Source organism: Tinamus guttatus, unplaced genomic scaffold (genome assembly GCF_059628265.1).
Source record: "Tinamus guttatus ecotype Peru unplaced genomic scaffold, ASM5962826v1 Tinamus_guttatus_pri_ptg000096l, whole genome shotgun sequence".
In the NCBI taxonomy this organism is placed as follows: Eukaryota; Metazoa; Chordata; class Aves; order Tinamiformes; family Tinamidae; genus Tinamus; species Tinamus guttatus.
Genome location: NW_028288630.1, coordinates 22,980 through 36,534, shown reverse-complemented (window position 1 = coordinate 36,534; position 13,555 = coordinate 22,980). Strand labels below are relative to the sequence as shown.

Genomic DNA, 13,555 nt, shown 5'->3' with positions numbered 1-13,555 from the left:
AGCCTTAGGCCTCTTGCTCCGGAAAAGGGCTCTGGGCTCCTCGGGCAGCCACGGACAGCAGCACGTTGCGTTTAAAGGCCACTTTGTGCAAGTATTTGCATTAAATCTGCTGTTCGCCAGAGCACTGGCGCCCGCGGCTGCTCGGAGGGAACAGGGATGCGAATGGAGCTGGCGTTAATTTGTAGGGGAAAAGAACAAGTGAACAGCCATTAATTAAGCAATTAATAATGCTCGTGGCTCGCTTGGGGGACATCCTGCCCGGTGCCCAGCAGAGATGCGGGACACGTCGGTCCCTCTCTGCTGACCCCAGCGATTCCCATCCCCGGCGCGAAGCGGGAAGCTCCGCGCGCAGCCATGAGCTGTTGTCTCAGCATCCCCGTGTCCGTGCAGTTAAGTTAATGCCACCTCCGGCGGGCTTGGCGCCCAGCTGCCTCATGAAATATTCATGGCGAGGAAAAGCGGTGGAGCTGATGGGCTGCGCTCTGCGGATGCACCCGCGCCCCGGAGCCCGCAGGAGAGCTGGAGAGGAGCCGCAGGATGAGGACAACGCGGGGGACAGGGCTGGGTGCAGGGCTGCCCCATGCACCCCGTTCCAGCCGCGTCCCCGGAAGCGCAGGGAGCTCTGAGCCCCGCGGTGGCTCCTTGTGCCACCCCATGCTCTGCCCACCGGCTCGGCTGGTTCTGGCTCTGGTGGGGATGGCCCGGGCGCCTTGTGGTGCTGCTGCTGCTCCGACAACTCCGCACAGCCCGCCGCCGCACCGCTATGTACATATATATATATATATATATATGCACATTATGCCATTATATCCCATTATATCTCCGTCTTGGCGCGGTCCTGGGGCTTCCTGTCCTGCCCAGCCTGGGACCTGGCCCCTCTCTTTTGCTCCCTGCAGCCGGAGACCCTCAGCACAGGAATTGTGTTCACAAACGGCTCGTGCTCCAAATCCCACTGGCAACGTGACGTCGAAACCGGGTGAGATTCACTCATTTGTGCCAAAATCCAGGTTTATGTCCCAAACCACAGGGTTGGACTCATCAGAGACTAGCAGCAGCGTGTGTGAATTCTCATCCCCACTTCGGGAGCGTCCTGGGATGGGGCCGTTCCCTCCTCCGGGAATGTTCCCCGCGGCTCGGGAAGAGAGTAAGACTCAGTGCTCACGAGTTATATCATTCTTTATATCATCGTTAAGAGTAGCGGGTATTGATGTACAATGCATCTGTCATCTTATTGTGCTTCCTATGAAAATGTGTGTACATAGTACAGATACCAGAGAGAATCCAACACTTTATACACTTGAAGGCATTCAGAGATCAGTAACAGAAAAAAAATGGCACAAGAACAAGGCCTAAACGCTACTAGATGGATATCTACACTGATATGATGCATATAGATATATATATATATGTACACATATATATATAGTCATATATATTATATATAAGAAATATAAAATGAGAATGATATAATAGAAACAACCAAAAAAAGTTTTTACGGGTGAGCATCAAGGTCAAATCCCAGCCCCATCTTTAAAAGCTTTAACGCGAGGAAGAGAGAAAATAAATAAATGGGATGCAATGAACCATTGGGAAAAAAATCCATAAGAAAATTTATGGATGTGGCCGACCCGTCATCTTTGGGTGATTGCTGGATACAAAGGACTGATTTCCCCCACACACAGTTTCTAATTTTGGTCAGGAAGCAAATAACAATAATGACAATAATAGAAACAAAACTGAGCTTTCCAAATCATAATTGCCAAAAATGACTTATTGCAAAAAAAAAGAAAAAAAGCTCTTAAAGATAAGGAGCACTTATCTTAGAGATAAAGACGAGGCGCCCAAGGGTGCTCAGAGCAGCAGAGGCTTCGCTGGTGGCAGTGCCTGGTGCCCCGGGGCATCCTGGGCGCCTCCGAGTGCAGAGCTTCCCGGGCACCTTTCCCTGCGGGCGCCGGTTTCAAGGCTGCTCCCGGGTGCTTCCCGTGCGGGCAGGCAGGGGGCCGAGGAAGACGCTTCGGGGCCGGGTGAGGTGGACGTGGAGGCGATGGGCCGTGCGCGGAGGCTCTGCGGCCGGACAGCGGCTGCTTCTTGGCTTCTGGGTTGAGTTAAAAAGGCCGAGGGGCAGGAGCCGGGTGGCCCCAGCCCAGCCCGCTGTGCGTGGGGCCAGCGGCCGCAGTCCCTGCCTCAGCGGGGCCGCAGCGGCCAGGTCAAGCGCTCCGGAGCGGAGGCCGGGAGCAAGATGTCCCCAAGATATCCCCGAGGCATCCCCAAGACGTCCCTGAGGTGTCCCTGAGACGTCTCCGAGGTGTCCCCGATGTCCCCGCGCGGCACTCACGGCCGTCTCCTCTCTGCGCGCCGGTGGCGGCTCGGCATGCCGCCGCGTTAGCAGGTGAAGTCCTCGAAGGTGCCGCGCGCCGGGTGATGAGGTAGGATGTTGGCCGTGTAGGTCATTCCGGCCGGGTGGCCCCGCAGGCTCTCACAGGGATTCTGCGGAGAGGGACAGCAGGGACCTCGCGGCCGCCCCCCCGGCCCCGCCGCGGTGCCCCCCAGCCCGCACTCACATGGCGCTTCACATCATCCATGCTCAGAGCGACGCCCTTGTCCGTGTTGCTCCGCTTGTGGCTCTTGCGGCACTTGCCCCGCCGGCAGAGTCGGTGCTTGATCACCTGCGGCAGCCCCATTTTGGCTCCATTCCAGCCCCATTTTGGCTCCATTCCAGCCCCGTTTTGGCCCAGTTCTAGCCCCATTCCAGCCCCATTTTGGCTCCATTTCAACCCAATTTCAGTTCTGTTTCATCCCGGTTTCATCCCCATTTCAGCCCCTCTTTGGCTCCATTTCAGCCCCGTTGCAGCCCTGTTGCAGCCCCAGGATTGACGCCCCGGGTGCCTCGCGCGAGGCCATGGCCAGGCCTCACCTCGTAGGCATAGTCGAACATCTCCAGGATGGTGAGGATGCTGGCGCCAATGAAGAGCCCCATCTGGCCACCTATGTCACCTGTGGAGCGGAGCGGGCAGTGAGCGGGCGCGGGGAGGACCGGTGTGAGGTGGCCGCGCGCGGCGCTCACCCAGCAGCCCGGCCACCTCATACGCCTTCTTCTGCTCGATGGTCTCGTAGTTGAGCGCCTCGAAGAAGATGTCAAGCACCAGGATGTTCTCCCTGCGCGGCGGGGCAGGCATGAGACCGCGGCGGGCTGAGGGCCGCGCATGCCGGCGCCGCACCGTACCCAATGTACTGTTCCGACTTGTTGTACTTCTTGGCCAGGTACTTGGCGGATGCCTTGCTGGGGATCTTCACCATGGAGAGTTCCTTGCCGTAGCGCGTCACGTTGCAGGGCATCTCGCACACGCAGTACTCGTTGTCCTTCTCCACCAGGAAATCTGTGGAGGGGCAGAGGTGCCACCGCCGAGCCCAACGCCACCTTCCCCCCTTCCCGGGGGAATTTCCCCCGTGCCAGTGCCGGTTCCTCACCCAGGGCTGGGTCCGCGCACTCCTTGTACTGCTCCGGGGTGCAGTAAGGGGCGTCTCCTGGTGGGGAAGGGGCCGTGTGGGAGTGCGGCGGGCGCTGGGGCACCGCGGGCCACGGCGACTCACCTGGCATGTGCACCATGCGGCAGTTGCAGTTCTCCACCAGGTAGCGGGTCTCGCAGTCGATGCGGCACGCTGTGATGCTGTAGCTCTCGTAGAACTCTGAGTCGGCCGCCACCGCCTTGCAGTCGCCCCAGGGTGGCGGCAGGTACGTGAGCTGCCGCGGGGATGCGCCGTGAGCGGGGAGCCCCGCGTGGGGCATCACGGCCTTGCGCCCACCCCGCACCACTTACCCGCTGCTCCTGGCAGGACACAAAGGTCTGGAAGCCGGGCGCCACGCCGAAGCCCAGCTGGTCAATGAGCGGCGGCTCATCCTGGCTGTGGATCTGCACCTTGATGCCAGCCTCGAACGAGGTCTCATCTGCAGCGCAGGGCGTGAGTGTGGCTGGGCCATGCGTGTCTGCCCATCCTCCCACCTCCCTGGGGAGCGCCCGCAGCGAGGGACGGGGATGAGGAGGAGGTGGGCCTGGCCAGGCCGGGGGAGGAAGCTCACCCGTCTCACCCCACACAGGCAGGTACTCGTCCTGCTGGATGTCCAGCATGAGCTCCAGCCCGTTGCCAGTGCCGCCCTTCATGGTGACGAGCCGTGGCTTGCCGTCCTGGCCCGCGTTGAAGGTGTAGCACTTGCCGTAGCGCGTGAAGACCTGCGGCAGGGGCGAAATACAGCCTCTGCCCCAGGTGCAGCCATCCGGGGCGCCAGGCTGCAGCCCGGCCCGGCACCGCACGGTGCCCGGCCCACAGACCGGACTGGCCCTGCGCACCCTGGTGCGGCCCTCGTGGCCCCCCCTGCTAGTGCCTGTGTGGCTCCTGCTGTGGCCGGAGCCGCGCACGGCCGGCATTTCTGCCCCACAGCTCGAAGCAGACGGCGCTCCAGACACCTCACAGCAATGGAGCGGCTCCCAGCAGCGACGGTGGCTCCGGCTCCAGCCGGGGCTCAGCAGGGCCCTGCAGCCATCACCGCGCCTGGCATGATGCCCGGGTGCAGCCTCCGACTTCCCTGCGTCAGCGAGGACAGCATCCCCACCGCGCGGGCACCTGCCGCAGCCGAGGATGTGGTGCTCATCGCAGCGGCGCGGGCACCGACGCGGGGCTACTCACCACGGCGAAGTCTCCAGGGCCGCAGCGCTCGCCGCGGTAGCTGCAGCTGAGCAGCATGTCCTCAAGCTGGTGGCACGTGCGGTTAAAGAACCCGTGCAGATTGAGGGGCTCCTCCTCGTCCCCGAGGGGCTCGGGGCGGTGTGGGGCGAAGCCTGGCATGATGCCCGGCTCGTAGGCGACCAGGGGCGCCAGGTAGAGCAGGTCGTGGGGGCTGAGCTGCGAGAGGCGCGCGCGGTTCACATTGCAGAAGGTGACGGCGGGGAAGGTCAGGGCCGGGCTCTGCTCCTCGCGCAGCAGCGTGACGTGCGGGTACTGCAGGTAGCAGGCGACGCGGCCAGCCACCTGGTAGAGGAAGGCGCACAGGGCAAGAAGGACGGCGAGCGCCCAGAGCGCCTGCCGCGCGCCCGCGCCGCCCTCCACAAAGACGTGGCTCAGCCCGTGCAGGGTGCAGCTGCCCGCGAAGGCCACCAGGTCAGGGGCTGCTGCCTCCTGCTCCTCCTCGTCCTCCTCCTGCCCGTAGAGGAAGTCGTTGGCCCCGTCCTCGCCGCCGTCGCCATCCGCTGCGGCGCCTGGCCCGTCCTCGCGGGAGAAGGAGACGGTGCAGAAGATCTGCAGGGGCATCGTGTGGCCGCAGGGCAGCCGAGCACGGGCTGCTCCGGCCGCAGGGCCGGCGCAGGGTATTTCAGGAGCAGGGTGAGAGGAGGAGCGAGGGGCGGTTCTGCGGCCGCAGTCCTCAGGGACATGTGGAGGCGGCGGCGGTGCCGCGGGGAGCGTCCGTCCGCGTGGAGCCCGGCTGCTTCGGCCGCTCCTCCCGCAGGGCCGGGCTCTTCTGCATCCATCTGCTCTCCGGGCTCCCTGCCGGGCGGCCGGAGCCAGGACATGCAGCCCAAGGCGCTGCCAGCACCGTGTCCCGGCGTGCGCCACTCCGGTTCTGCCTCTCTTTGCACACTTCGCTCGATGCCGAGATTTAGGTGGCAAATCCCACGGAGCAAATCCTGGAGGTGCTTCCCGCCCTCCCGGCGCTGCAGAGCCTGTTGCGCTGGGGGTTCTCGGAGCGGCAGCTGGGAGCAATGCCGGGGAGCGGGGCTGGCCCGGCCGCGGCTGCAGTGTCTCCGGCCCTCGCCTGGGCAGCCGTGCTCGGGGTTTGGCCCTTCCTGCCCTCGGCACTCCATAAAAGCAGCCGGCACAACTGCAGAGCCGGCGGGGGGATCCTGACCTGCAGGGTCCCGCCATGCCCCGGCATTCCCAGAGCTGGCAAAGCAACATGGCCAGGGACAAATCCACTGTGATCCTGGTGCAAAACCTCTGCTCTTCCTGAGCACGAGCACACAAGGCTCCATCCTGGGCTCGCCAAGCCCTGCATTCCCAATCCAGGCCCCCTTGTGCAAGAGGGAGGCTGGTGGTGGTGGTGCCACCGAGCCCAGCGTTGCGGCTGGGTGACCTTGGGGACAGGCGCCAGCCCCAAGCTTGGGATGAAATTTCATAGAGCTGTAGGCAAGGTCGGCGCCGCAGGAGCCTCTCCGGGCATCCTCCTCCGGCACTGGCCACAGCCGTGGGCTCGGGGCACTCAGAGCGTCCCACTCCCCTTCCCAGCAGGGAGCTGAGCGCCCCAGGCGCCCGTGGATCCATCCCTGCCGGTGGCTCCGGGAGGAGCCGGACCAGGCACCGCCGGAGGAGCGGGTGGCTCCGTGCAGCTCCCCTCTTGGCAGCTATTTTTACCCTCTCCAGGTAGAGGCTTTTGCGGGGGAGCAGCCGCTATAGTTAGCAGTGACATCAGCCCCGCAGTGGGGCCGGCCCTGCCACAGCTTCCGGGCCCGGCGCATCCCGGGCATCCTGGGCACATCCCAGCACATCCCTGTGTGTCCCAGCACATCCTGGTCACGTCCCAGTACATCCCAGCACATCCCTGCACGTCCCAGCATATCCTGGTCGCATCCCAGCACATCCTGGGCATATCCCAATGCATCCCGGCACATCCCTGTGCATACCAGCACATCCCAGGCACATCCCAGTGCCTCCTGGCACATCCCTGCATGTCCCAGCACATCCTGGCACATCGCAAGGACCTTCGGGCTGGGGGATTTGCCGGCAGCACTTCGCAGCCTGTCATGCTTTCACAGCAGTGGAGATCAAAGCCAGCGTTGCTGTTTTCACAGGGATAAACCCGTCCCTGAGGAGTGAGGAGAGAGCAGCGCCGTGTGCCCCGCGAGGCCTTGCTCCAGCGCCATGCTTGGAAGTGCTTGGGCCATCGGCTGCCGTTGCCGGATGGTTCCCACGGCGCGCTGGCTCCCTCAGGCTCGCTCCAGCACTGGTCCTGGCCCCTTATCGGCCGCGGCCACCTTGCCGCGCACCGCGCCACTGCTCTGATCTGGCCCTTCATCCCACAGATTAGGCGCTTCGCAGTGGATTAGTGCCGCACATCCCCGTGTTGAGAGACGGGCCGGGAAAGAGGCGCTTCTGCCCGCTTTATCCCCCGCATCCGCGGCGCCGCTGGAGCCCTGGCGTTCCCGGCCATCCCAGGGCCGCAGTTAAACCCCGAACAGCAAGTGGGGTTTGAGGGCTCCATGCTTCCCACCATCCCGCGCCGCTTCCTATCAGAGCAGTCTCATCTCCTGCTCTTGGCACTTCTTTTTAAATCCCATTAATCTTTCAAAGCTTCCCTGGCCCCAAGTGCTTGACAGCCGATGCTTCCCGGGATCCTGGCCTCACCGCAGCGCTGCCGTCCTCCACTCTCCTCCTCCTCCCCTGACAGGGAATAGGGTGATCCCACATCGTATCCTTACTGGAAAGCTCTTCCTGCTCTGGGCATAGCAAAGGGTCCTCTCTGCTCCCATCCCCGATCCACCAGGAGCACTGCTGCTCCTCCACGCACAGCAAATTACCCGCTAGCCATTTGCAATTTTTTCCGACATCCCTCGCAACCACTTGGACGGTTCCCGCAACCAAATTGGAGCCAATGGTTTTATCGGCAGGGAAGGAAAACCAACAGGGAACCCTCCGGTTTTCGGGCTGTATCTGCCCATTCCGGCCCTGTCTCCAATCCCGTCTCTCCCAAGCAAAGCTGGGGCCGGAGAGCGCACAGGGATGGGGATTTGCAAGAGGAGCAGGAAGAGCAGGGGCGATGAGGCATCCAGAGATCCAGCTTTTCCCTCCTGTACAATAGGAAGAGGGGGGAAAAATGGCTAAAAGGGGTTTTGGGGCAGCGTCCTGACCGGCGCTCGCACCAGCCACAGCTCCCACGCCTGATGGTGCCTGAAAGCAGCTGCTGGCGGCGGATGCAGCCATTAAACCTTATTAATAATAATTAATAATTAATCTGCTAATGATGCTCTGCACCGCGGGAAGAGCCGCAGCGGGTCGGCTTGGAGCCCTCAGCACGGCCGGGATCCCCGGCGGGACGTGCGCTGAGTGCGGCCAGGCCTCAGCACGTGGCCACCTCGTCCCTTCCCAGTGGCCCCCCGGAGCCAGGGCCACACTGGCCCTGGGGGGTTGCGCTGTACCCGACTGAGTGGGCAGTGGGATGAGCCGGCGTGGAGGAGCCAGAGCGTGACGCGCCGCGGGAGCCCCGCGCCAGCGCCTCTGAGCTTGGACCTGGTGCAGAGCCGGCACCGCTCAGGGAAGTGGCTTGCTCGGATCGCTGGGATGATCCAGGAGCTGCAGAGCGGCGGCACCCACGCACCCCGCTGCATCCCGGCTGTTTCCCGCCCTGCCACCGGGTGCTCCGGGATGCTCCGGGCAGGACGGAGGAAGCCCTGGCGCCCGCCAGCTGCACTCAGGGATGTGGGTGCTCAGGGGGGTTCAGCAGGGTGCTCCAGCAGCCAGATTGCTGGGAACTGGGATCCCCACGTGGGAATAAATAGCAGGTCCCTGATGCACTGGGTGACCCTGGAGTTTGGGGCGATTCTGGCACCACCAGGAATGAGGGAATGTGGGAGCCGGGTAGGGGAAGCCAGGGGGACCCTCCTCCCTCCATTTCTCCTCCTTCTCCAAGGTGCCAAAGCGGATTAGCCGCATTCCCAGAGGGAGAGCCGCCCTGCAAGAATGCTGCCGCGGGGGCAGGACTCCTGGGCCCCTTTCCCGGGCGAGGGCGGGGGGCAGGAGCCAGCAGGGGCTCAGCTTCCCGCACAGCAGCAATGGCTCCAACTTATAAATAATGAAGCAGCTGGTGAGAAACATCGATCCGGGCCACTAATGAGCTTGTCGGGGAGCGGGGCCTCCGGGGGGATGGGAGCCCCTTCCCACTGGCCACGCATGGCCGGATCTGAGCGGGGGCCGGGACAAGGCGGGGCAGAGCCAGGGCGAGGAGGGGGCAGCCGGTGGGGCCAAGCACAGTGGGCGCCCCCCGTTCCCCGTGCACTGCCGCAGGAGGAAGGGGAAGGCTGGGGAGAAGCCGGAATAATCCCCGGATGGCGCTTTGTCCCTGCCTGCCCTCCCCGCGCATCCTGCGCCGGAGCGCACGGCTGCCCCCGCTCCGAGCATTCCCTTCTGCCGGAGCCTGACTCCATCCCGCTCCATAAGCTCACGGCTACCCCCGATCTGAGCGTTCCCTGCCGCCGGAGCCCGGCTCCATCCCGCACCAGAGCCTCCCGTCTCTGGCAGCCGAAATTCCCCTCCAGCACAGCCCGTCTCAGTGCCAGCGGAGCCGGAGCAGCGCAATGCCCGGGACGCTCTGCCGTGGTGCCCGGGGCTCTTCGGTGACGCTGGAGCCCTCCCCAGGGCCTTTCCCATTCCCAGCACGTGGGGAAGCCCAGCACGGAGCTGCTGGCCCTGGGCTGAAATCCCTGCTGGATTGGCTTTGAGATGGGGGAAGACGGGAGGGGAAAAACAAGGAGCGGGCTAAAACGGAACCCGGCGGCAGGAGGGGGCTGGCGGAGCCACGGGCAGAGGGAGCCGCATCCCGCCAGCTGGGCCAGAGCGTCGTGCGGAGCAGCGCCCGTCAGCTTCCCGCACCAGATCCACTGAACCAGCCTGACCTGCCAGGAGCAGCAGCCCCGGCGGCAGCAATGAGGCAGCTGCTCCGGCACGGAGTGGCGACGGGATGCGCACGAGAAGCAGGACTCGCGGGGCTTGGGCAGCACCAGGGAGTGCTGGGATCCCCCAAACACCTTCGCGCCTCCCGCTCAGAGTGGGGGTTTCCCACAAATGCACGGTGGCTGCATCCCCGGGAGCCGGTGGCACTGTGCCTGGTACTCACCACTTTGAAGTCCTCGGGGCTGCACTTTTCCCCACGGAAGAAGCAGGACAGCAGCATCTCGCGGATGTCGTGGCCGGCCCGGTCATAGAACTCCAGCATGTTGAACGGCTTGGGCTTGAAGTTGCGGAAATTGGCCTTGTCCTGCAGGATCTCCAGCTGCCGCTCATCAGCCGCCTGTGTGTCCGGGATCTCGTACCTGGGGAGCAGGCACAGGCTCAGCCGTCGCGCGGTGCCCGGCGGGAAGGGCGAATCCCAGCAGGTTTGGGGGCGCGGGGAGCCCTGCACCCTCAGCGCCGCACCAGGCCGTGGGCTGAGTATGCCGGGGCTCGGCTCCTGCCCCAGCTCTGGCCCTCCCTGGCACTTGCAAATCCCTCCCTGCCACAGGCGTATATGTCTGGACTGGGGACATCGCAAGGGCCAGGGTCATTTCCCGTGTCCAGGAATGTTGCATGGGGTTGGGGACGCAGAGCCAGGGACATTGCATGAGGACAAGGGCATCATGTGTGCCCAGGGATGACGCATGGGAGGCATTCCTGGGGGCTGGGGACATCATGCATGGCCAGGGACATTGCACAGAGAAGGGCCATTAGAAACTGCCAAAGTTGTTGCAGGGACTGGAGATGCCACGTGGGCCTGGAGATGCCGAAGGGGCTGGAGAGGCTGCAGGTTTTGGAGATGCTGCAAGGGCTGGAGATGCCGCATGGGGCTGGAGATGCCACAGGTGGTTGGAGACGTTGCTGTGGCCATCAGACAGGCCGGGGAGCCAGCATGGGCACCCACCTGTTATTGAGCAGGGCGAGCAGCTCGCCTGCGTGGTACAGGTCGTTCTTGGTGACGCGGCTGAAGCGGAACTCATTGAGGTTGCAGAGGGTGACGGCAGGGAAGGTGAGGTGCGTGGCCGCCACCTCGTCCAGCTTGGTGACGTGCGGGTAGAGGAAGTAGTACTGGATGCGGTTGGTGCAGACGAGGGCGAGCAGCGCGAGCGAGCCCAGGAAGCAGAGCGCCCAGACAGCGCGCTTCACCGAGAGGCGCTCGTAGGAGAAGATGTGTGCGAGGCCGTGCAGCGTGGAGCTGCTGGCGAAGGCCTGCAGGCTCACGGGCCGCCCGCCGCTTGCCTCCTCCTCCTCCGCCTTGAGGTCCATCATGGTGCGGCCGCCTGCCAGGGGGAGCCCGTGGGCGCTGGCGCCGTGCGGGATGGGTGCCCCATGCCTGCCTGCGCCCCGCGCACACACACAGTAACATATATATGTACACATAAAGGGGTGCATACTATATGTATGCATATACATAGTGTGGCCCTAGGGCGGGACAGGGGTCCCGTGCCCACCTGCGTCCCGCGCACACACACACAGTAACATATATATACAGGGGTGCATGCTACATGTATGTATACATATAGTGTGGCCCTGGGGCAGGATGGGTGCCCCATGCCTGCCTGCGCCCCGCACACACACACAGTAACATATATATATATACATACAGGGGTGCATACTATATGTATGCATATATATAGTGTGGCCCTAGGGCGGGATGGGCGCCCCGTGCCCGCCTGCACCCTGCACACACACACACACACAGTAACATGTATATATATGGGGTGCATACATAGATGTATGCATATGCATATATGTATGCATATGCATAATGGTGCTCCCGGGTGGGACGAGCACCTTGCCCTCACCTTCTGTCCTGGACACACTTGACTGCAGTAAAATATACAGTAAAATATATAAACATATAACTACATATATATATGTACACACATACGTACAGATGTAATGTGGCCCCAGGGTGGGACAGGCACCCCTTCTGCCCTGGATGCATATATATGCGTTTTATATATATATATACGCACACACATATACACACACACACATATAGGTGTGTATACATCCATACACACACACATATATATTTATAATGTGGTCCTGGGGCGGGACAGGTGCTGTGCCCTCCTCTGCTACCCCAGACGTGTATATATATATATATACATTAAAATAGATATACAGAGAGGTGTGTGTGCATATATGTATCTATAAATGCTTTTTTTTGAGGTTCAGCCCCTTGCACTGCCTCCCCTCGCACCACCTCGGCGCTGTCCCCACGGCCGGACCATGTTGCCCGGATCCGGCATCCCGGCCCCGGATCCCGCATCCCGGCCGGTCCGACCCTCCGCTGGCGCCTGCTCCCCTCCGCCGGCCGCCCCCTCCCCAGGCGGCCCCGGGGAAGAGGAGTGAATAAAGGAATAGGCAGGATGCAAACCTGGAACCGGGAAAGCGGCCGGCGCCGGCTCGCGCGGCTCCGGGAAGGCGGATGCCGGCGGCGGAGTGGCCTGGGATGCACGGAGGGATGGGATGCGCGGAGGGATGGGATGCGCGGAGGGATGCACGGAGCGAGACCGGAAAAGAAGGGAACGGCGGTGAGGAGGGGGAGGACGAGGAGGAAAAGGGGGGAAAGGCATAAAAATAGCGCGGCCGGTACCTTGGTGCAGCGCGGAGCGGGGCTGCGCCGCGGCCCTGGCTCAGCGCCGGGCCCCGGAGGCGGCCGGCGAGCGGCGAGGCGGGGCGGGCGAGCGCGGCCGCGGCCCGGCTAGGCACATGGAGGCTCCCGCGCTCCCCGCGCGCTCCCTATTCCTCCCGCCGCATCGTCCGCAGGAGGCGGCCGCGGCGCCGCCGAGCACAGGGTGCCGCAGGGCCGGGGGGCGCGCGGTGCCGAGGACGCCGGGGAGGAGGAGGAGAGCGGAGCGGGAGGAGGAGGAGGAGGCGGAGGAGGAGGCGGAGGGAGGCGGAGGAGCCGAGCGCTCCCGCGGCTGGGGCTGCTGGTGCCGCTAGCACGGGGACAGCGCGGGGGAGCGCGTGTCGCCCCGGGCCGCTCCGCGGGGAGCGGCCGGCACCGCCGCAAACGGGAGCGGGGGACCCGCCACATCTCCCTGCCCCAGACCTCGAGGAGCCTCCTAACTGCTCCCAAAAGGGGCCTGGGCTGGCAGCACGGGGAAGTGGCGGTTTTGCCGGAGGCACTGCCATGGCCTCGAGTACTGGGATCCACCATTCGGCACCTGGAGCTGCACGTGCTGCTCCAAGGAGGGATAAGAGAGGGATAGGCTGGTCCCACCGCAAGCCACAGCCCGGCCGTGTCCTCGCTGCCACCTCCGTGGGACTCGCTCCGCTCCCAGTGTGAGGCTCAGGGTTGAGGACGGGAGTGATGGGGAGGGAGAGGGGCAAAGAAGGGACAGAGGGGAAGCCGAGAGCCCTGGCACCTCTGTGCCACCCCATTCCACCTGGACGGGGAGCCCAGGGAAAAGCAGCGCCATGCATATCGGTCCCATTTCCCGTTTCCAAGCTGCTCCTGCAGCATCCAGATAGTCACGCCCCAAAACCCCAGCACAAGGAAGCTCCCCCTGGCTGCCCCGGTCCCCATTCAGGGACAAGGCCAAAGGTGGTGGCATCTTGGGCGGCTTTTAACCCTCTCTAGCCAGGAGCAAGGGCCTGCGTGGCTGGGCAAGTGCAGGGCATCACCCAGCCGGATTAACCGCATCCCGATGGGATCTCCAGGGGCAGATGTGCTCTCCGGAGGCCTCCGCTTGTTAAAAGGACAAGCTGTAATAAAGGAGCGGGTAATAAAGCCATGAAAGCTTTTCCGCGCTGGAGTTGCAGGCACTAATATCGCTATGCTCTGTGT

The 13,555-nt window shown here is 63.4% G+C and overlaps 1 protein-coding gene across 2 annotated transcripts; it reads right to left on the bottom strand.

The window, feature by feature from the left end:
* Nucleotides 1-2,374: 2,374 nt before the first annotated feature.
* On the bottom strand, nucleotides 2,375-11,028 carry ASIC1 (acid sensing ion channel subunit 1). Of its 2 annotated transcripts, XM_088520646.1 has the most exons (11): nucleotides 10,658-11,028; nucleotides 9,878-10,073; nucleotides 4,079-4,229; nucleotides 3,819-3,946; nucleotides 3,592-3,742; nucleotides 3,469-3,525; nucleotides 3,224-3,377; nucleotides 3,065-3,156; nucleotides 2,915-2,994; nucleotides 2,562-2,666; nucleotides 2,375-2,487 (listed from the first exon to the last, which is right to left on the bottom strand). In XM_088520646.1, exons 1-11 carry the CDS (start codon nucleotides 11,020-11,022, stop codon nucleotides 2,383-2,385), a joined length of 1,584 nt encoding a protein of 527 aa, XP_088376772.1. In that variant the 5' UTR covers nucleotides 11,023-11,028; the 3' UTR covers nucleotides 2,375-2,382. The 2 variants fall into 2 exon arrangements, with proteins under 2 accessions (XP_088376772.1, XP_088376773.1); XM_088520647.1 differs by lacking the exons at nucleotides 9,878-10,073; nucleotides 10,658-11,028 and adding an exon at nucleotides 4,684-5,304.
* Between the last annotated feature and the right edge of the window lie 2,527 nt (nucleotides 11,029-13,555).

Coding starts and splice junctions, on each gene's coding strand:
- ASIC1 (XM_088520647.1), bottom strand. CDS start 5,304: ATGCCCCTGCAGATCTTCTGCACCGTCTCCTTCTCCCGCGAGGACGGG. Junction 3,947..4,078: donor GCCTGTGTGGGGTGAGACGG/GTGAGCTTCCTC, acceptor CCTGCGCTGCAG/ATGAGACCTCGTTCGAGGCT. Junction 2,488..2,561: donor TGGATGATGTGAAGCGCCAT/GTGAGTGCGGGC, acceptor CCCTCTCCGCAG/AATCCCTGTGAGAGCCTGCG.